At 50.8% G+C, this 22,262-nt stretch overlaps 6 protein-coding genes across 6 annotated transcripts; 2 read left to right on the top strand and 4 right to left on the bottom strand.

The window, feature by feature from the left end:
• Window positions 1-249: 249 nt before the first annotated feature.
• Window positions 250-1,368, bottom strand: Asppvi_002550 (uncharacterized protein; the record flags this gene model as incomplete). Its single annotated transcript, XM_043298532.1, has 2 exons — window positions 250-1,113; window positions 1,198-1,368. The coding sequence occupies 2 exons, from the start codon at window positions 1,366-1,368 to the stop codon at window positions 250-252; spliced, it is 1,035 nt and encodes a 344-aa protein (XP_043154467.1).
• A 2,829-nt stretch (window positions 1,369-4,197) lies between these two features.
• On the bottom strand, window positions 4,198-6,089 carry Asppvi_002551 (acyl--CoA ligase; the record flags this gene model as incomplete). The annotated part of the gene is made up of 4 exons (XM_043298533.1): window positions 4,198-4,432; window positions 4,488-4,591; window positions 4,680-4,968; window positions 5,029-6,089. 4 exons carry the CDS (start codon window positions 6,087-6,089, stop codon window positions 4,198-4,200), a joined length of 1,689 nt encoding a protein of 562 aa, XP_043154468.1.
• A 690-nt stretch (window positions 6,090-6,779) lies between these two features.
• On the bottom strand, window positions 6,780-12,398 carry Asppvi_002552 (nucleoporin; the record flags this gene model as incomplete). The annotated part of the gene is made up of 4 exons (XM_043298534.1): window positions 6,780-8,129; window positions 8,186-11,278; window positions 11,335-12,271; window positions 12,331-12,398. The coding sequence occupies 4 exons, from the start codon at window positions 12,396-12,398 to the stop codon at window positions 6,780-6,782; spliced, it is 5,448 nt and encodes a 1,815-aa protein (XP_043154469.1).
• A 475-nt stretch (window positions 12,399-12,873) lies between these two features.
• Window positions 12,874-15,168, top strand: Asppvi_002553 (bifunctional anthranilate synthase/indole-3-glycerol-phosphate synthase; the record flags this gene model as incomplete). The annotated part of the gene is made up of 1 exon (XM_043298535.1): window positions 12,874-15,168. The coding sequence occupies one exon, from the start codon at window positions 12,874-12,876 to the stop codon at window positions 15,166-15,168; it is 2,295 nt and encodes a 764-aa protein (XP_043154470.1).
• Window positions 15,169-15,622: 454 nt separating this feature from the next.
• Asppvi_002554 (BRCT domain protein) lies at window positions 15,623-16,838 on the top strand (the record flags this gene model as incomplete). The annotated part of the gene is made up of 5 exons (XM_043298536.1): window positions 15,623-15,797; window positions 15,866-16,063; window positions 16,116-16,178; window positions 16,235-16,338; window positions 16,407-16,838. 5 exons carry the CDS (start codon window positions 15,623-15,625, stop codon window positions 16,836-16,838), a joined length of 972 nt encoding a protein of 323 aa, XP_043154471.1.
• Window positions 16,839-17,427: 589 nt separating this feature from the next.
• Asppvi_002555 (snoRNA-binding rRNA-processing protein IMP4) lies at window positions 17,428-18,411 on the bottom strand (the record flags this gene model as incomplete). The annotated part of the gene is made up of 2 exons (XM_043298537.1): window positions 17,428-18,321; window positions 18,406-18,411. 2 exons carry the CDS (start codon window positions 18,409-18,411, stop codon window positions 17,428-17,430), a joined length of 900 nt encoding a protein of 299 aa, XP_043154472.1.
• Between the last annotated feature and the right edge of the window lie 3,851 nt (window positions 18,412-22,262).

Here is a 22,262-nt window from a genome sequence, read left to right on the forward strand (position 1 = left end):
TGCAGATTATCATGTCTCTTCTCACGTGTCATGTCGGGTCGGTGGTTGGTCATAGTCAGAGTTAAAGAATTGTGAATTATTCATTTGTTTTAGCCATGGGATTACCGTAGCTACTCGTTCCTGTGTCAAAGTAAGGGATAGGTATGTACGGGCCAGTAGGGCCAGGGAGCTCGTATATACAGAACGCTGGAATTGTCAACGCTCAGAGCATGGTCGAGAGGCAAAACTCTTAAGCCAAAGCACAGACACTCAGAGTCGCAACTTTGGCCCCAGAAACACAATCAACACGGCCACAATCCACAGACCGAAAATCCACGCATACAGCATCATCCGGCCCCACCAGCCTTTCCCCTCGGTCATGCGCCGCAACATCCCCATCCTCTTCTCAGCGGCGCCCATATTGGTAGTCGTCCGGTCGAGCCCTTCGACCGCGCGCGCCAGCACCGATTTCTCCGCCTCCAAACTGGAATGAAATGCCTGCGAGGAAGCCTTGAGCTGCGTTGCAAGGGAAAGCAGGGAGGAGGTGAGGTCTTCTTGCTCGGCGCGGTGGGCATCGAGTGTCTGCTCCGTCTCTTGGAGCTTGGAGGCTGAGGTCGCGGAGCCAGTGGCTATTGCAGTGGAGCCTGTTGCAACAGCAGGGCCTCTCTGATGTCGGTGCCGTAGCGTTGCTGTTGTTGGTGCTGCTGTTGCCGATGGCGGTGGTACTGTCGGTGTTGGCGCAGCAGTCGGCAGTGTAGTCTTGGAGATATCCGTCTCGAATTCAGCTTCGCCTTCCGCTTCAGCGTGCACCTCCTCCCTCGCTTCCTCGGAGACAGCGTCCCTGTTCCCTTCCGACGCGGACGATGTACTCCCTGCCTCGGGCGTGACCGTTACCGCCTCCTCCTCCTCACCATCGAGAATTATCTCGTCCTCTTCGTCAGAGTCTAGGTCGCTTTCGGCAGATTGGCGCATTTCCGCCTCCGCGGAACTTCTGTCTAATACATCCTGGAGGAGCTTGAGTGTCTGTCGTTTTCGTGTGAGGTCTGTTTGAAGCTCGTGGCGGCGGTCGAGGGGTTTGAGGGTTGGGAGGGTGCGTTCGAGCTGTGAAAGGAGGGTTCGGGCGTATTCAACGTTCTGTGATGGGTGTCAGTTCGGCGGGATAGTGGCCAGATTAATTGCTGGATTCGATGTGTAACTAAACGGAAGAGAAAGACGTACGGCTGCTATGCGCATGCGCTGGTATTCATTTCGTCGGAGAGATTTGAGGTCTGCGGATGGGGAGAGTAGGTTGTGTTCTAGGCGAGTGAGGAGGCGAGAGAGGTTGAGGATTTTGAGATCCGGGGAGGCGGGTGCCGTTGATGAAATCTGAGGGTAGGTGGTGAGGGTCATCTTGCCCTCCCTGATTCTATGGGAAGATTGTGGTTGGGGAAGTGAGGAGGTCGATGCTCTGTGAGCTGGAGATGGAGAGATGCTGTCACTTGGCTGTAGATCGCATGCCATGGATGAGTAAGCGGCGGAGAGCTTCCCTAGAATCCCCCGCATAACAACTCTGGCATGCGGATCATAAATATTGGCGAGGAATCAATACCTTTCCGAATTGAATTATGTATTGGGAAGATTGAGAAAATCAAAAATATCATCGTTGAAAAACATGCAATGTCATCAGTCATAAACAAATTTATCTTCAAAACACACCGCCACCCGCGCTGATCTACTACAGATGAACTGACAACATAGAAAGGAGAAACAGAGTCCGAAATGTGCACAGAGGAGGTTCCGAGCCAATTCCAGAAAGGGGATTCTTCCACCTCAGCTGTATTCCACGATTACCCGTTTCCAGAAACGGGTGCCTTCTGCATCCACAACCTGAGGAAAGTGGACTGTTTGGTTTCGTCTCTGAGTTGAATGAAGTTCTTCGGAGCCTGGAAGCTCATAGACTTCCTGTCTGTCTGTCTCAACAGACCATGCAGCAGGTACTGTCGACGTTTCGTCCCGGCGTTGATCCTCATTTTCTATTTTAGAACAGGCCAAGGCGAATGAGCCGACCAAGCCAGCATTCTTATCCGAGGTCGCTAGGCGAGATTCATCACGATCGGATACGTTCCCCTCGGATACGGCCCTGGACTCGGATCCAACAAGTGCAGAAGACTGCTGCAACTGACCATCTTCTTTAGATGCCAATTTGCTTCTACTCGGTTGACAACCCAAAATAGAGGCAAGATAGCCACTTGATGGCAACGGTGCAAGGTGCGACAGGGGTTGCAGTATATCACAAGCCGAAGGCAGAGGGTAGGTTTTGTGCGAGAGAGCCTCTGAACTGAGCGTACTCTGTTGCAGTTCCTTTGTCTGCTGCTCGCAATCATACTTCTTCTGCCTTGGGGATTGTGAATCCATCTCACTCATAGGCAGGGCGTACTGGCCTTGCTGTCGATGTCTGATCAACCGCACTAGGCCTACGATGCAAATCACTAAAAGAGCAGGATATATGGTCCCGAATGAGTGTGCTCGCAAGTCTTTGGGTATGGCGCAGTGGTGATCTTCAGGGCTCATTGCCAGATGTGCCGTGTCCCCCTCCATGAAGCGGCTGTCCTCCGCCACCTCTTAAGCTGGATCGAGGTAAGTATCCTAATACCATTGTCAACAAGCCTCATAACAAGAAATCTACGAGAAGCTGTGTAACACACCCCAAGGATAAATTAACCCTCACGCGACCCTTCCCGGCTTATGTTTGGGAAAAATGAAGGACAAGATGACAAAGGAAGAGCAAGAAGATGGATGTATGCCATGCAGTGTTCACTCGAGTGCAGTAGACGTAAGAGTAAGCTACAAGAAGCACATCATCAGGGGAATGAGGCAAACATCCAGGGTCTCCGGGATGCCCCTCCTGGCCTTTATATGATGAGGCTGATTGAGCACAAGGCACAGGGAAGTCACATTCCGGCCCCCAGTTTGGTTCGGCGAGAAAGATGTCATTGTCTAATAGCCTGGGACTTGGAAACGAATAGACTCCACATATCAACCCAGATGACCAAAATATCGTGCGTCTCTTCCCGTTGGCAATCTGGCCCGACGACTAAGTGAGGGGCCCATCCCGGTCCAGCTGCATTGTGATCAGCCACGGAACTGGTGAAAATGGATGAGGACACGGGAGGACAGACAAAAGTCTCACCCCGTCCTCATAGGGCAGTTCTCTGGGGGAAGAACGCCTGGACTTTGGAAGCCAGGCAAGTTCAGCTGATGAAGATGCGCCACCAGAAGGGGTGGGCTCAGAGAGCGAAGGGTGGCGCCTGAAAGTAAGACTAGCGAGTAGGCAGTCCTAGCGACGATCAACTAAATCAGACTAAGAACTCACTAAGTTTGGGGCTATCTGATCATCATAGGTTGGCATTGGAGACCCATAGTTCTGGATCAACGATATAGCCTAGATACGCGATGAGGCTGTCCCAGTCAGCCATTCCGTTGGCTGAGTTTAACTTCATAGTGTTGTAGTGAGAAATCGTGAGACAGGTGATGTTTGGGAGCAGAAAACACGACACCAGTCACCTTTTCCCTCTTTCATCCTCCTCCTCGATTAACCTTCTCCCTTCTAAGGTTTCCATCCGAAGAACTAAGTCCAGTATCTGTAGTCATTTGAAGTTGGGGTTAGTGCAGGACTCGAGGTCTACGTACGTCGCTTCCGAGGTTTGTTGACAATTGGCCACATTGATCCAGTGTGGACGATTGTACACACCAATGAATCATTTCAATGAAAATGGATCCGAATCAAAACAAGTACTAACAGAGTTTTCCTGCAGGCGACCCATATAACTCGCCATTATCGAGATTTGCCCGTTATAAGAGCAAGCGGCGCCGTCGAGGGGGCGAGAAAGTGGCCGCCTGTCGGTGACCCCGACGGACAACTATCAATGTCGTCGTCTTTCGAGTCGCCCATGGAGAATTGGCTTCTGTTTAGACGTGGCAAACTTCTTTTCTGGAACACCAAAGGATGTTTAATCGACTCTCCTGTCTCATGTATCTGACCTATTGACCCAACGACCTGGTCAGCCCCGAAGAGCAGGCTATCTATCGGCTGCTTGATCCGTCAAACTCTCTAGAGATCTCAAATATCTTGCACCAACCAGAACTCTGGGAGTGACGGTCGATCTATATCAATATGCGTCAACTGAGGCGCAAGCTAAGCTAAATCATGTCAAAAGGGAAGAACACCCAATCACTGCTCTATAGCTTAGCAGTGACCCCATTCTTTTGGGCCTCTTCCTTGGCTCTGTCTCGAAGCACTTTACGCAAGATTTTTCCCGACGGGTTCTTAGGAATGGCGTCGACAAAAACTACCCCACCAGTTATTCTTTTGATCGCAGATACTTTGCCGTCCATGAAGGCGACAATGTCGTCCGCGGTGGTGTTGTGTCCTGGCTTTAGGACAATATACGCTCGAGGACGCTCGTCGTCATTCCTACTGAGGTAACCAGCGTTAGCCTTAGGTCTCATTTTATGGTCAATTTACTTACACTTGCACGCCGATCACGGCAACATCAGCAACCGCAGGATGTTCCAGCAACAGGGCCTCCAGCTCTGCCGGTGCCACCTGGTTGCCTTTCACCTTGATCAATTCCTGTCCGAGATCGGCACTGTCAGCTTACATACTCCCTGAAGAAGTCATGCACCATAGGTTGCAGTGCTGTGAGAGAGCTAGGGCTTACCTTCTTGCGGTCGACGACATGGAACCTTCCGTGCTCGTCCACGTATGCGATATCCCCTGTTTTCAACCATCCATCTTCCGTCTTCGTTTCCTTGGTTGCTTGGGGGTTCTTCCAGTAGCCTTTCATGATATTCGGGGCTCGAACCCAGAGCTCGCCGCGTTGGTTGCGTCCATACTCTGTCACTCCATCGTCGGCCATGATTTTCGCTTCACAGTTTGCATTTAACTCTCCAACTGACGCACTATAGCTCCTTTCAGTTGGGTTCCAGCCCAGTATCGAACATGTAGTTCTGTTAGACATAGTATTAGTTTGTCAGGACTCTTTGCAATCAATATCAAGGAATACATACTCGGTCATTCCCCAGCCCTGCTTGACATTAACGCGACCAGGTGGCCACAGGGCCTCAACCTCCTCGCACACTTCTCGTCCTAGTGGTGCTGCTCCACTTCCGATGGCCTCCACGCTGCTCAGGTCGTACTTTCCGCTCTTGACCGCAGGATGCTTGGCCAGTGCAACCACCACCGGGGGCACCAAAATGAGGTCCGAGATGCGGAACCTCTCCACATATTCGAGCATCTTGATAAAGTCAAACTTGGGCATAATGTAGACAGGCACTTCGCGACTCAACGCAGCCGCAATAAAAATGTTCTGCGCCATCGCATGGTACATCGGCAAAAAGCAGAGCCACCGCGCCCTGGCCGACCTCTCCTTCCAGTCTGGGTTCAGGTAAAACATGTAGTTGTACTGCAGCATGTTGGCCACGTAGTTCTTGTGCGTAATCTCCACCCCCTTTGGCCGGCCCGTCGTGCCGCTCGAGTAGTTCAGCGCAAGCGTCCGGTCAGCCTCCTCGGGCGTCGTCAGCTCATCCCAGACAAACTCTCTCCCCTCCTCGACGGAAGCTACCAACTCCCCCCAGTAGCGACACCCGTTCCTCCCTTGCCCCTGCCCATCAAAGATCGCATTATTGAACACAAACACCCGATCCCGGCTCAACCCAGCGATTTGAGCAGCCTCAATCCCCACGTCCAGACTCACGTCTGCACAAAGGAGGAACGAAGCCCCGCTATCCTGCAACTGGAACGCCAATTCCCTCGCCACAAACGTCGGATTTGCACCAGTGAAGATGCCCCCGGCCATGATGATCCCCATGAACACAACAGGGAAGAACAGATGATTACCGGAGAAGAGCAGCACGCGGTCACCGGGCTGAAGCCCAGCTTTGCGCAGTCCAGCCGCGAATCGCTGGCTCCACAGTCGGAAGTCATGGGTGGTGAAGTAATGGGTGTCTGGGCGGGCGGCTTCGGAGAAGCATCGATGCGTTGACGAGAGGGGGTGCGTCGGCGATTTGAGAAGGAGTGAGGCGAGGTGTGTGTTTGGGATATCGACGTGAAAGCGCGATTTGAAGGGCATCTTCAATATCTGAGTTCAGTTTCTGCTCTGTGAAATATAGGTCGATTATTGATCTCGCACTCAAAGGATGTCCGCTGAGAATAGCAAGTAAGCAGAATACTATATATACTCCAACACAAGATACAAAGCCCATTCACTAGCCCCAGTTATTTACCGAATGGAATACCCGGCTATGCTGATAGTAGACCTAACCAGACCGCTTTTACCATTTGTGTCACCGATCACGACCAGTATGTAGCCTACATTCTTCGTGATGTCCCAAAAAAGAAGCTATCCCCGCATTTCCCCCGCATCGCTTATTCCTTGCCCCGAGGCTGACCTCGGACATCTCGGTATAGTCGGATCTTAGATTAATGCCACGGATAATTGAAATTATGAGCATGGATCACGGGATGACTATTGGCAAGAGTCAATAACCTGCGTTCGGGTTGTCCTTGATGCATGAGGAGACGGCACATTTATCCGTGAAGCTTATCTGATGCCAATAAATAAGGAGATGCTCTTGGTGGAAAGGCAAAAAAAGGCGAACAATGCAAGAAAGATATATTCTACCCAGGATAATTTACACTCCATCCGATCCATCCCGTAGAGCATGCTAGATCGAAGCAGAAGAAATGATACCCTGAAGATGCGCAGGTAAGAAACGTAAACTTGGCCAAAGACAGCTGGCTGCTCAATACATGATCATCATTATGCTTCCTCTCCTCCAAGGCAGACCAGCGCTGCCTTGAGCTCATTCACAATCTTCTCCTCCAGACGGTTCTCTGCGCCCGAGGCAGCGTTCACCGGCTTCTGTCGTGCCAGCTCCACTTCTTTTTCGCTGGTAGCGACAATCCGCGCGCGAAGACCCTGCCGACGTTCTAGCAATTCTTCAATATCTTCTTTAACCTGCGCCTTGTCCCACTTGAGTTCCTGGATAGATTGTGCATCTACCCCGGCACTGGGACCGGCTTCTCGGAAGCGGTTCAAAATGAAGGAAATAAGCGCAAGCGAGTATGCTTCGGATGCCATGCTCAGACAGATGCGTCGCGATGGGGAGCCTGAGCGGTCCGCAACGAAAGATTCGGACGCCCGCTTGAGCTGCCCTTCGAATTGGTTAAGGAATGCAGCCACCTCGGGCGCGGTGCGGAGGACGTGGTACAGAAGATTCAAGCACAACGGAAGGAATCCCGCAGTCCAGATGGTGTACAATCTGGGTACGGTGTCGAACGGTCCAAAGCCCCTGGGTTGTTGCAAGACATTAGTCAAGCGGCAGGTGGAAAGCCTCGTCAAGACCGCTTCGACTGCCAAATGTTCCGCTAGCATCGGCAGCGTTGACAACTTGACAAGGAACAGAATACTGAGCTCCCCGTACACGGGATCCCCAGCTACGGCTAGTTGATCCGCCCATGAGAACAGTGACATGGCGTGCCTAGCCGTGTCGTTATCTTCAATGTGGTACACAATGTGCTCGTATAAGCGATCCGCATGCTTTATTTGAAGCGAAGTCTGTAGGATAGCGGTTAGGAGAGCGAAATCCTTTGGCTCACACTTGTCCGGTTGGTCATGCAGATAAGTAATCAACGACCGGAAACCGTGCGCAACGACTGTTTTCACAATCTCAATCACCAACGTCAGATCGGACGAGATCTCTGCTTTCTTGCTCAAGGTTTCGGGCGCCGTCCGGGAGCTCCCGTCGAGGTGGAACTGCAGCGCAAGGAAGAGTACGTTCAGAACTGAGCGATAGTATTCTGCGTCGTCATTCACCAAGGCTTCTTCATAAGTTGCGCGGCGAGTGCGCAAAGCATCCCAAACGACTCTCAGCAAGCCGAAGACTTCGGCACCCTTTGCTCCAGCCTCGACTAGCCGCTGAAGTAAAGCCTGTGCAAACTCTACCCGTGTTTGCTGGATCTTCTCGAATATTGCTTCTTGCGGTACTCCCTTGATGTTGGCTTCGAGACAGCTCTGTACGACCGAAGCCATCGATTTTTGAACTTCACGGTCCGCCATAAAGTCCGTGCAGTGCTCCGTCGCGAAGAACTTCCAGCTATGGAGGAGACTCTATACAAAACAGATCAGAAATATTTTCATAAGTAAGGTAAAAGTTCACCACTTACCACCTGTGCCTCGACCAAGGACAGATTGATGTTGGCTCGTTCGAATTCCTCGGCAAATCCTTGATTCTTAGTCCCAGACCAGGCGAAGTCATAAGAAAGAAGTTTGTCTCCTAACTGAATGTCGTAATAGTAGTCACGTCCCAAGGAGCGAGGCTGCAGAGATGTCCTCCTAAAATCGGCAAGCTTGCAGCCGGAATATCTCATCTCGAAATTCCTCTTCAGATTGGCGTGTAATGATGCATTATAAGCCGAGACGTCAACAGCATCTTTCGAGTACCAAAACACAAGCGGGATCAATGTCTTGTAAAAAGTCTGGTCCTGCATGTCCTTGGCAGAGTGAAGGTAGACAGCACAAAGGTCAGCAACGACAGCGGCAATTCGCGTAGCGAAGATCTGATCCTGAACCGGTAACGATGGGATTTTCAATTTCGAGACATAGTTCACAAGGCTGTTGAAAAACTGCGGGGTTTTTCGCAGCTCTGGCGTTGCCCACGGCCAATTCTCTTGAGCACACGAGACAAACTCGAGCAAGGAAAGTGCTGCACGAAGATCCATTTGTTCAACGTTCGAAAGCATTCCGAGGGCAATTTGCAGAAAGGGCGTTCCCCTCATGGTGGGCCCCCCCTTTGCGTCTGTATTCTTCATGGTCTGCCGGGCAGACGATCCAGTGAGGATATACACCGCAAGCCACTGCTGACGCTTACTGACGATTGTGGATAAGAAGTGCCATACCGCTAAGTGTAATTTCTGATCACTTAACGGCTTGTCGAACTGCGACAGAACGTCGAGGAATAGGCAGGAGGACTCCGCCCCAAGGTGTCCGACCAAGGACGGGGGTTCATTCGCGGAGTCGAGAGCTGCACCGGAGATTAGGATCTCAAGAAGTAATATGACGGGTAAGCGGTAGGCATCGAGCAATGAATATAGTTTGACGAGAACTGGAGTGGCCTTGAATAGTTGGTCCTCTAGTAGCGAGGCTGGTTGCTCCAGATACCTGGCAGCTTCCAATAGTCTGGTTGTCAACTCCAATGTCGATCTCACCTGCTTCTTCATCAACACGAGGTAACGAAGATGCAAAGTAGCTGGCGTCTGAAGGCCGTCAACTATCAACCGAAGGATGGGATTGAAAGGCAGGTCTGCCTTGGACTGTGGTCGTAGCACATCCAGAAGATATGTTGCGGATGAGGAGAAAACGCCAGTAACCTTCGATTCCAGTTTGGAACAATCGTTCGTTCCATAGGTGTAATAGATCATCCTTTCAAAGGTCTTAGCAAGAGTGGCATTGATCTCCAGCCTTTGTTCCGGGGCGTTGAAACGCCAGTCAATGTTGCTGTTGAACACCTCAACCATTGTCCGCACAAAATTCAATAAGATACCTCTCATGATATGAGTTGGTACGCCAGAGGTCCATTCCGAGGCAGCCGCCATTTTTCCAGACAAGTTATTCGGGCATTTCCTCACCATCGCGCGAGATGCTGCGTCGTCCATGACAGCCTCGAATAATTTGACGCACTCAAGCAGGAATGGATAGTCTCCCGATGTCACTTCAGTCGCGGAAACGATTGCGGTCATGACGCCGCCCTTGCCGTCTGACCCGAGCAAACTGCTTCGAGCGAGCAAAGGCCATACCCTTCCAGGTAGAACGATTGTAAGGGCACGAATGAAGCGTAAGCAGGCGATCACCGACTCTATGTTGCTGTCTAGTCCGGCCCTCGGACCGATATTGTGCAGACTGCGCTCGAATATATCGAAGATCAACGATATAATATCGCTTTCGCGAGCCAATCCATCGCTTGCAATCTCCAAAATACGTTTGGCGCCAGAGCCTGCCTCATTTGGTGTTGGCTCAACCCATGCGGCAACGAGTAGGTCCGCCATAAGTCCTATGATCTCTGCAACGTTGTCTTCTCCCACACCGTATGAGTACCCACCATTTTCATTCCATTCTTCTAAGTAACTCCCGAGATAGCTCAGGCAGGAATATTCATGATACCACATAATCACTGCTGGCTTTGCTTCGGATATCACTTGCCCTAAAGTTGATGAAGGTACATGTGATGAGCCTGTGACAACCAGAGCATTGCTTGGTTCATGATCCATAATTTGCCTCGCTGACGACGACTCGAAGATGGCCAGGGGCTGTGTGAGGGTGACGAGATTGGCGTTCTCATCTTCACGGATTGTTTCATATCCCTGAAATTCGAATGGCACTATCTGTGTGAAGGTGTCCATATTCTCCATCTCGCTGAGGATCTGTGGAATGCCCTCTTCGTTCACCATGTCTCTGCTAATGAGCGCTCGGCAGAGTTTCAAGAATGGTACCGTCTCGTATGGGAACCGTGAGCGTGCGAGCCGGAAAATCTTGTCCATTAAGAAATCATCGTTCATGAAAATCCAACGCGGGTCGCTGGCGGCAGAAAGAGACTGTGAAGAACAAAGTGATTTTGTAGGAGGCCCATTGAGAACCGCTAAGACAGAGCCAACAATCCCGGGGGAATACTCCACGTAAATCATCGCGACGCGAACGAGATCCAAAAGTACCACTCGTGTCCACCGCTCTGTAAGGATGTCGTCGACGGCTGATGTCGAACCAACGTTGGTGGCCAAAGCGACTATCACTTCGAAAATCATGTCCTTCATAGCATCCGAAGTCAAAAGGGCGATCGAATTCTCAGCTGTGCAAGTTGGAGACCGTGCGCATTCGAGCAACTCCTCGTACAAGGAGAGCTCTGAAGCTCGGCCTGAATTTGAGTGGGGGGTATTCGATTGAAAGGAATCCACCGCGCTGTGAAACTGTTCTAGCTCTCGCGTCTCTTTGTCGCTAAGTGCCAGCTCTCTCAACGTATGTAGAAGTAGTCCCCACGAGAATGCTGCGGGATTTGCAGTTTTAGATTCAACCCCGGCGGTCACAAATATTTCGTTCAATCGGCCGATCTCGCCCTTGGAAAGGAAATATGGCGACTGGGAAGGGGTGGTTGACGTTGATTTGTTGATGATCGAGGGCAAGGCCAGTGGTAGCTTCATAAACGCGAGGGTTGTCAGAGCGACGAAAGCCTGTAGTGGTAAGAGTATCTCCAAGGGGTTTTGGCAAGGCTTCAATCGTCAGTCATGGAGTCACGACAATCCTGGAAGTTCAAAACATGACTTACTACTTGGACTGATTCCAGGAAACTATAATCACTCATGACACGGAGCCAAGATACTAATAGTTCAGCAGTGGGAATCTCGGCCGATGCCTGAAGCTGGAGAAAGAGCATTTGTGTGACGTGCAGGACCTCTTCAACAAAGGTTGTCCTCCACATAATCTCTACTGCGTCGTTGCTCTCAGCGACACCTAACCAGCCACCATCTCCTTCTAATGCGGAAAGCCGATCTTTGATGGCCTTGATGCAGGCTTCCACAAAGGACCGCCATTCACTGCCTGTAGATTTTTCTTGAAAGACGGCTGCACCTAGCTTGCGCAAGGATTCGATGCGATCACTGACATGAGGAGCGGGAGGAGTACTCTCACTCTGAGAGCTGTTGTGGAGGGACAATGCGAGCAGTTTGCGTGCTGTCTTCAACAGATGGCTTCTCTCGGATAGATAAAGGTCGCGCAATCTAAGTCGTCTATTTTCCTCGGACAAGAAATCAGAGTCGTCACCAGCCTTCTGTCGCAGAACTTCACTCAATGCAGGCCCTGCAAGCGACGCACGTAAATTGTCGATCCCAGCGGCACTCTGTAGGCTAGTTGTTTCCTCCTCGGTAAATCTAGCTAGCAAGCGCGTAGCAGGACGATCCTGCCATTCCAGAACTGTGATCCGAAGAGCGGTTATCTCGTCGATCCCAGCCTTTTGACTCAACCACAGAGTATCCGCTTTGATTTCCTTCAGATCGTAAGAAGCTTGGGCAGTTGTCTCTGCATGGATTGCCGCTGTCTTAGACTCGAAATCGGCCTTTGTTTTGGCCGAAGGCGACGAGAAAGGATTCAAGCAATTTGAAAGCAGGCGAGTGCTCTCTGGATGCGAAAGGAACGCATGGAAGCTGCCTGTATCGTCGACATCGCTGTCAGGGTCGCAGGTGTAGATGAAGGCTCGTCTCCAAGATCTAAGAGAAAGTATATTAACACCGATCGCTTTTCAATTGTACGGACAAAACGCGCATACAGAAGCTGGACGTCCCCAGAGAAGCACTTGTCCAGGGACGGGAAATAGGCCTCCGGGATGGGAGCCATTTGGCGAGACAATTTATAACATTATAGGTACCAATCGGATATAGGGATGAGTCGCTTGACAGATAAAGATAGAGATTGACTAAGAAATCGAGCCGGCTGAAGGTCAAAATCAATGCAGCTCAAAGCTTTAGCTCTAGGCGGGCGCCCAAGAATATTATTGAAGGAGCCTTTTGGCTGGAGGTCAACAATGTATACCTGTTCGGGCTTAGCGCCAGGCGGTGAGAAGAATATTTGCACAGTTTGACAAACAAGCCCGATTAGGAAGTTTTGACCCGCCTGCATCGGAGGACTTCCTGTGAGTCAAACAGCGTCAAACTAATATTACTTTTGGTGACGCAGGCACCCCTTGATTGATCTGAAGCAGGTGAGATTTTCCTTCAATCTTGGGCAGGTCAAGCGCAAATCTAACGCAGTCTTTGTTCATCTCCCTCATAGTGAAAGCGACCTTGAATCTTTCCTGCTCCAAGTCTCAGTCATGGCGAGCTCCGATCTCGTTGACCATTCTCCCCGCCATCCCACCAAAGCCGCACAGCTGGCCAGTGCCTCGAATGTCATTCTCATTGACAATTACGATTCTTTCACCTGGAACGTATACCAATATCTTGTTTTAGAGGGAGCCACCGTCACGGTTTTTCGCAATGACGAGATCACCTTGGAAGAGCTGATTGCCAAGAAGCCGACTCAACTGGTCATTAGTCCTGGCCCAGGCCATCCAGAAACAGATGCCGGTATCAGTAATGCGGCCATTAAGTACTTCGGTGGGAAAATACCTGTATTCGGTGTTTGCATGGGACAGCAATGTATGATCACGTCTTTTGGTGGAAAGGTCGACGTTTTCGGTGAAATCCTGCATGGCAAGACATCGATACTGAAGCATGACGGCAGAGGTGTCTATGAAGGTCTGCCTCCTGCGGTTGAAGTGACTCGATATCACTCGTTGGCTGGAACGCATGCGACTGTCCCAGACTGTCTGGAAGTTACGTCAACTGTCCCATTGAACGATGGCAGCGGCAAGGACGTTATCATGGGAATCAGACACAAGCAATACGCAGTGGAAGGTGTCCAGTTCCACCCGGAAAGTATTCTCACGGAGCATGGCCGCACCATGTTCAGGAACTTCTTGAAGCTTACAGCAGGGACCTGGGAGGCCAACGGCAAATCCTCATCCGGCTCGGCCAAGGTGAGCAGCACCGCACCAAAGGTAGACAAGAAGACATCCATCCTGAATAAGATCTATGATCACCGGAGAGCAGCCGTTGCTGTTCAGAAATTGATTCCATCGCAACGTCCTGAAGATCTTCAGGCTGCCTACGACCTCAGCCTTGCGCCACCTCAGATTTCATTTCCTGCTCGCCTCAGACAGTCCCCCTATCCACTATCGTTGATGGCAGAGATCAAGCGAGCTTCTCCATCCAAGGGCATGATTGCGGAGACGGCGTGTGCCCCGGCTCAGGCCCGACAATATGCTAAGGCTGGAGCTAGTGTCATCTCAGTTCTCACTGAGCCAGAATGGTTCAAAGGCAGCATCGAGGATCTGCGAGCCGTCCGTCAGAGTCTGGAGGGCTTGCCCAACCGGCCAGCTGTCCTTCGGAAAGAATTCATTTTTGACGAATATCAAATTTTGGAGGCACGCCTAGCTGGTGCCGATACCGTCCTGCTCATCGTGAAGATGCTGAGTGTTGAGCTTCTTACGAGGCTTTACAATTACTCTCGTAGTCTTGGGATGGAGCCTCTCGTCGAAGTCAACACCCCAGAAGAGATGAAAATTGCCGTTGAACTGGGCGCCGAGGTGGTGGGCGTCAACAACCGGGATCTGACAAGCTTTGAGGTCGATCTTGGCACAACGAGTCGGTTGATGGACCTGGTACCTGAAAGTACCATCGTTTGTGCTCTCAGTGGTATCTCTGGACCAAAGGATGTGGAGGCCTACAAAAAGGATGGAGTGAAGGCTATCCTTGTCGGCGAGGCGCTGATGCGGGCCCCAAACACATCTGCCTTTGTTGCAGAACTATTAGGGGGAAATGCCGAAAATAACTCCAAGTCGGCGCCGAGCTCACGATTGGTGAAGATATGTGGAACTCGGTCGGAAGAGGGTGCACGTGCCGCTGTTGAGGCTGGTGCAGATCTGGTTGGTATTATCCTTGTGGAAGGTCGTAAACGATGTGTACCCGACGATGTCGCTCTGCGCATTGCTCAGGTAGTGAAGTCAACCCAGCGCCCTTCTGTCCAGCCTGACTCCACGTCGCCCGCCAATACTTCTTCCTCCGACTTCTTTGATCATTCTACCCGCGTCCTTCGTCATCCCACGCGGGCTCTGCTTGTAGGAGTGTTCCAAAATCAACCATTGGCTTACATCCTGGACAAGCAGCAAAAACTAGGTTTGGACGTCGTGCAGCTGCATGGGTCAGAACCCCTCGAATGGGCCAGCCTAATTCCTGTGCCTGTCATTCGTAAATTTGCCTTGGATGAGTCTGGTATTGCACGCAGAGCTTATCACAACTTGCCTTTGCTCGATTCCGGTGCAGGTGGCTCTGGTGAGCTTCTCGATCAGGCGCGTGTTCAGAAAGTCCTTGGTGGCGATGATGGACTACGAGTTATTCTGGCAGGTGGCTTGGACCCTTGCAACGTTGTTGATACCATCAAGAAGCTGGGAGACTCCGGACACAAAGTGGTTGGGGTTGATGTGAGTTCTGGTGTGGAATCTGATGGTTCACAAGATCCTGCCAAAATTCGTGCTTTTGTGCAAGCTGTGAAAACCTTTGAAGCTTAATGCAGAAAGCTCTTTGCCTTGCTCTGTGGCATATCTGGTATGATGAGTTGATGACTCTTTTATGACTAGAAGGCTTACGTTCTCCAAGATCATGTCTCACTCATATCTTATCTTGGATCACTTTCGGGTTACATATATCTCATTATTTCCGGGATTCAGAAACATTTCATGTCTTTTCTGAAGTTTCTCTAAATACTCCTAGCGGTTTCACTGAAATGAATATATTTGGGTTATCTCATTGCCAATTCTTTGTCTTCCTGAGGGTTAGTAACACATCGCATGCAATTCAGTATCAGCCCTGATAGTACTACAACTACGATGCTTCTTGCTCCTCCCTTCCTCATCACTAACACATCTGCTAAAAATCTCCAGTGTGCTCTGCTTCTTTGACCTTGACCTCTGATTTTATTGCCACTTTCATCAAACTCAAGCTACCACCTCGCCTCTAGAAACCATGGGAAAGACATTTAAAAATATCCACGCTTGTGCCATTGGCAAGTTCCCTGTCCACGGGGATAAGATCCCACAGTGGATACGAGCCCATGGAGGGACCTTCTCGAAGGAGGTCACCGAGGAAGTTACGCACTTGATTACCACGAAGGACACCTTCGAAAAGAATGTCGAAGCAGGTGTGGCACCCATAATTCCCTTTTGCAGCCGAGACTACGCATTTTTACTAAGGTTGCCCATGGAACAGTTCAAAAAGCCAAGCTTCTGGAAACAGTCAAGATAGTGACCTACGACTGGCTCGAGGATTCTTTGCAGTCCAAAACCCGTAAGCCGAAGCCTGAGGGAGCCTACCTCTTGGCGAATATCTCGAACAAAGAGAAAAAGAAACAGAGACGAGCCGCAAAGGTCCAGACGAGGCAGTTGAAGGCTAAGGACAAGTCATCGGGTAAGTGTGGTCGTAATATTGTTGATTCTTCAAGATATTGACTGTAGCCAAGCACCTGGAAACGATTCGTCTAAGCCAAAGTCTCGAACCAGCAAGGGGAAAGCCTTAACTGCAGGTATGTTTCCCTAACAGGGTTGTGCTTATGCGGTCTGACAGACTCCTAACGTCAAGTGAACTATCACATCTATGTTGACAAGAGCACCGGGGAAACGTACAGCGCTACTATTTACCGCCATTTATCTCGGAACAATACACGCGAGAAATTCCAGATCAAGGTAAGCCCCTGCCTCTGAAGGGCCAAGCAACCTCTTCGTGCTCACAGCATAAGCTGATATATCTGTAGGTCCACGAGTCAAACGACGTTCCTCACACTTACGCAACGCAAGCAAAGTACAGTCGCACCGGAAAGTCCACTGACGAGATTCTCGCGTCTCCCGGCAGTGACCAGAACACTGCGATAGCAGCATTCAGAGACTTTTTCGCGGCCAAGACGGGGAAGGATTGGGAGCGTCGACTGGATGGGATCCTAGTGCCTCCAAAGCAGGACGTTGATGGAAAGGAACTTCCACCCCACGAGGGCTGGTTTTACTATGAAACTGGCAGATCTCTTCTTTCGAACTTTCTTCGCCAGGTTGAGACTCGAAGATTTGCAGCGGACCAGGGTGCTGAGCAAATCGCTATCGGCTCGAGCAACGATGACCGTGGTCCTTTGACGCCGCCGGATAGTAAAGACGAATCAGTCAAAGACCTAAGCCTGCGCACATGGTGTTTCTGAAAAGCAGGGGTCAGTTCTTTCGAGGCCAATGGTTGATTCCGCAAAAGTGCGATAATATTGATCCCATAAGCTAGCCATACAATTGCAGTATTCATTAGGGGGACCGGTCTTCGTCTAACTGGAAATATCCGCTTACAGAAGCCTTGAGCATGGGTGTATCGTTGCCACTGTTGGCAACCTCGGCCATTTTAGGGTTGTGTTACAGGTGATGGGTCTGTCTTGCTTGAGCGCTGCCTTATCTACTCGATGATATTCTCCTTCTCTTTTCATTGTTCTCTGGGCTGCCGAGCTATGGTGCACTCTTGTTCATTATTTCAGAGCTACAGGTTTGTCACAAGTAGCTAGCCTTGCTATCTCCCAACGAACAGCTTCAGTCGAGGATCGTCATTTCTTACGGTTTTTGCAGAAGACTTTGAAGCGAATTTGACTTTCCTCTCAATGTGGGTATAACCAATCTAATGAATAATGATGCAGTGCTACCAAACATCAAGCACTTTGATCCCTCCCAAACACCTTGTGCGCCAAGTAAACTTTTTGCATCCGTAGGAATATACATAGAACCACTGCCTCCGGTCGATGTCCCACATGCTCACAGATAGTCCTTCTTCTTGCTGGTTCTTGTGTACTGCGTGAGAGCCCATTCGACATCGCCACTTGAGCCCTTCTCCAGCGAGCCGCCACGGATTTCAAAAAGTCTCATTGTCATTCGCGGGCCAACCTCAGCCAACTCGACATCCCGGTACCCAGTCTTAACGAAGACATGGTGCCGAACCTCAATATTATCCTCCTTATTCACGAAGGTCACAACACGGTTGCCGACCTTACCAGCCTCACGAGGTGGGAACAGATGCTTCAGAATCTGAACCACACGGAGACCGAGCTTCGATTTAAAACCCTCAAAGACTAGGTGAGGGTAGCTCTCCGAAACAGTCCCACGGGCCGCATTGGGGATATCTGCACGGAGAACGACATTGTGCAACGAGAAACTGGCTGTCGGGCCATGAGGAAGATGAGAGATGGTCATCGCGGTGGGCGTTCCACGGTGTTCGTGTAAGAGAACCATGTCTGTCAGCGCGGCGGCATTTGCGCTCGACACGAGATCGGGAAGGACAAGGTTACCCCGATTCAGGCGGATTGAGGTCGGTAGAAGCAATCGAATTTCCTTCGCAAATGTGCCTAGACGGACGGAGGGTGACCGGGAGGTGGTGACAATCGGACGAGGGTCAATAATACCAGAGGTGAGAGCGTATTCATCATCGAGGTCAGCATAGTCGGTCTCTTTGTTCTGTTTGTCGGCCGTCGGTAATGATTCATCGTATTTGAAGTCTTCACGGAGCGTTTTGTCATTCGCTATTGAGGGGTCAAGAGTCTTTCCGGTAGCCAAAGAAGCCTTGAGTTGAGCTCTTTTTTCGGCGATGGAGGCATCGCGGAGAAGCAGAGCTCTCCGATAGAGATAGTCTCGACGCTCACGGGCTTGACGGCGCTAGGTGTCGGTCAGAAACCTTCTGGGAATTTATAAAAAGTCGGAAAATCCCGACAAGGTGTATGCCAGCGACATATTACTTACCAGCATCTTTTTTAGAGAATTTGGAGTGGTCTGTATGATTGCTTGTCGAATCTGGTCCGCTGAACAACTTTTTTTTCTCCAGAAAAGCTGCGCCACTGGCCTGAACCGGCTACCGGACTGTGGGCTTCTGGCGGCAAAAGGTCCGATAACTTAAAACATCCAAAGCCGATCGCAGTCCACTGACTCGCTCGCTCTCACAAAGTCCTGCCAACTACAACCATCCTGATTTCAGGATTAGCGACTTTCGTTCGCTGGGTTCATAGTGACGGAAGGCTAAGTCAAGTGGGCTAGGGTATTGGAGATCAACCGGTATGTTCTGTGTATCTGGTATGCTAATATAAGTTGACTTACTAAGACCGAACTTAGTTTCTCTCATTCCGGTGCCCCTCTACTGTGGTACACTGGATCTTTAGAAGGACTGAGGATTGTGCCTTTGCTCATTCATTTAGGACGACTGGCTTGTCCTGACGCTCATTTGGTTCCCTCATTTCCGGCATCTTCGATTTCCGTCGCGGTTGCCACGCTACCGTCTCTCTCGAAACGTTCAGCTCAGAGTGGTACTGCTCTCCTTGCCTAGAGTCAGCAACACGAGCTAGACCTTTCTGCTACTTGATAATCCATTAAGCTCCGACTTCAGGCCGACTATGGCTGCTATTGGCGATGGTAGGGCTCCAGCGGATCTCGATGAGACTACTTTGAACATGAGCGGTGGTCCGCGCCCAAGGAGACACGATGATGAAGATGATGGATCGGATAATTTTGGTGACGACGATGTGGACAGTGTTACCAGCGCCGCTGTGACTGGCCGCAGGCAAAATGATGGCAACCTTGAGGAGGAAAAGGAGCTCCCCCCGCATGCATGCGCGTGAGTAACGCCATGTTTCTCTCTGGTCCGAATCTTTCGCTAACGTCTATCTTCCTTGCTATAGTTATTGCGGTATTCATAATCCGAGCAGTGTGGTAAAATGTCTGGCTTGCAGCAAGTGGTTTTGCAGTGCTCGTGGCAACACATCCTCTTCACATATCGTCAACCATCTTGTCCGAGCTCGCCACAAGGAGGTTCAGCTTCACCCTGCCTCGTCCCTGGGTGACACTATCCTGGAGTGCTACAACTGCGGAACTAAGAACGTTTTTCTACTGGGCTTTATTCCAGCCAAATCCGACACAGTCGTGGTTTTGCTTTGTCGTCAGCCCTGTGCTGCCATGCCGTCTTCAAAGGATATGAACTGGGACACTTCGCGCTGGCAGCCACTGATTGAGGATCGCTCATTCCTGCCATGGCTTGTTGCCGCTCCATCAGATCAAGAGCAGCTCCGGGCCCGGCATCTTAGCCCGCAGTTGATCGCAAAACTGGAAGAAATGTGGAAGGAGAATTCTCAGGCAACTCTCGCAGACTTGGAGAAAGCTACGGCGGTAGATGACGAACCCGCGCCTGTTCTCTTGCGCTACGACGATGCATTTCAGTACCAAAACATCTTCGGGCCCCTGGTCAAGATTGAAGCAGACTACGACCGTAAGCTGAAGGAGTCTCAGTCACAGGATGGTCTCATCGTTCGTTGGGACCTGGGCTTAAACAACAAACATCTTGCCAGCTTTATTCTGCCAAAGCTCGAACTTGGAGACGTGAAATTGGCCGTCGGAGATGAGATGCGCCTCAAGTACACGGGTGAGCTACGTCCCAAGTGGGAGGGCGTGGGATACGTCATAAAGATCCCCAACAATCAGTCTGATGAAGTGACGATCGAGCTGCGCGCTAAGGGCGATCACAAATCTGTACCCACCGAATGCACGCACAACTTCGCTGCGGACTATGTCTGGAAATCAACCTCATTCGATCGTATGCAGCTCGCCATGAAAACTTTCGCTGTTGACGAGATGAGCGTGTCCGGCTATATTTTCCATCGTCTCCTGGGACATGAAGTTGCCGCTGCTCCTATGAAGACTCAGCTACCGAAGAAATTCAGTGTTCCTGGCCTACCTGAGCTCAACGGAAGCCAGATCAATGCAGTTAAGAGTGTGCTACAGCGGCCCATGAGCTTGATTCAGGGTCCCCCAGGAACCGGAAAGACTGTTACGTCTGCCACGATTATTTACCATCTCGCCAAGATCAACGGAGGTCAAGTCTTGGTCTGCGCGCCATCCAACGTGGCGGTCGATCAGCTGTGCGAGCGTATTCACAGGACCGGTCTCAAGACAGTACGTGTGACTGCCAAGTCGCGTGAGGACGTTGAGTCACCCGTGGGCTTCCTTTCCCTGCACGAGCAAGTTCGCCTGAATGACAGCAACATTGAGCTCATTAAGCTTAATCAGCTCAAGGCCGAGCTGGGCGAATTGTCAAGTCAAGACGAGAAGCGCTTGAAGCAACTCACTCGTTCGGCAGAGCGTGAGATTCTGAACAATGCCGACGTCATTTGCTGCACTTGTGTCGGTGCTGGCGACCCACGACTTGCCAAGCTCAAATTCCGCACCGTCTTGATCGATGAATCGACGCAGTCGGCTGAGCCTGAGTGTATGATTCCACTGGTCCTTGGTTGCAAGCAGGTCGTTCTCGTCGGTGATCACCAGCAGCTTGGACCTGTTATTATGAACAAGAAAGCGGCCAAAGCGGGTCTGAACCAATCCCTCTTCGAGCGGCTTGTTATCCTCGGCTGCTCCCCTATTCGACTGAATGTGCAGTACCGTATGCACCCGTGTTTGTCAGAGTTTCCGTCGAATATGTTTTATGAAGGTTCTTTGCAAAATGGTGTCTCTGCTTTTGACCGACTTCGCCGTGACGTGGATTTCCCTTGGCCTGTCGTTGACAGTCCCATGATGTTCTGGTCGAACCTTGGCAACGAAGAGATTTCGGCGTCAGGAACTTCGTATCTCAACCGAACGGAAGCTACAAATGTGGAGAAAATCGTGACCCGCTTTTTCAAGGCCGGTGTGCAACCAGCCGACATTGGTATCATCACGCCTTACGAGGGTCAACGTAGCTACATTGTCAGCTCTATGCAGGCCAATGGCACGTTCAAGAAGGAGCACTACAAAGAAATCGAAGTCGCTTCGGTTGATGCTTTCCAAGGTCGAGAGAAAGACTTCATTATTCTTTCCTGTGTGCGTTCCAATGACCACCAAGGCATCGGTTTCTTGAGTGATCCGCGTCGTTTGAACGTTGCGCTTACCCGAGCGAAGTATGGTCTGGTCATTCTTGGAAATCCCAAGGTTTTGTCCAAGCATCCACTGTGGAACTGTCTACTGCAACATTTCAAGGAAAGACACTGTCTTGTGGAAGGGCCCTTGTCCAACCTTCAGGAATCTCTTATTCAATTCAGTCGTCCAAAGCAGTCATATAGAGGTCCACAACGGTTCCAGATGGCTTACAACCATGCATCCAACGTCACCAGTGGAATGATGAATGGTCGGAACGGTCACCGAAATGAATTCCATGACACCGGCTCGGTGATTGGTTATATTCCCGACGACGTCTCTTCCGTACACTCCTCCGCCCTTGGAGGCGTCAGTATCCCCTCAGGATATCCACCAATGTTCCAGAACTTTGCAGACTCCTGGCCTGCTCTTCCTGGCGCTAGACGAGCTAATGGCGCCAGAGGAAAAGGAGCACCTAGCGTTACTGGGGAATCCGTAGCAGCTACCGAGTCCGATATTACGGGCAGTATCATTGACGGAAGGAGCGCCGATCAGGGCGGTGTTAGCCTTGCTGGCTTGAGCATCAACGACATGAGCAAGCAGCCTAGTCTCAGTCAGTCCGACAGGTTGAAACGTTATGTGGAATCGGGCGGACGGGAGCCGTACAGGGCTGGCGTTCCAGACAACGGTAGCATCTTTGGAGGAAGCTCTGCCAGCATTCGTGTTAC

This window comes from Aspergillus pseudoviridinutans (genome assembly GCF_018340605.1).
Source record: "Aspergillus pseudoviridinutans IFM 55266 DNA, scaffold_2, whole genome shotgun sequence".
NCBI classification, from domain to species: domain Eukaryota; kingdom Fungi; phylum Ascomycota; class Eurotiomycetes; order Eurotiales; family Aspergillaceae; genus Aspergillus; species Aspergillus pseudoviridinutans.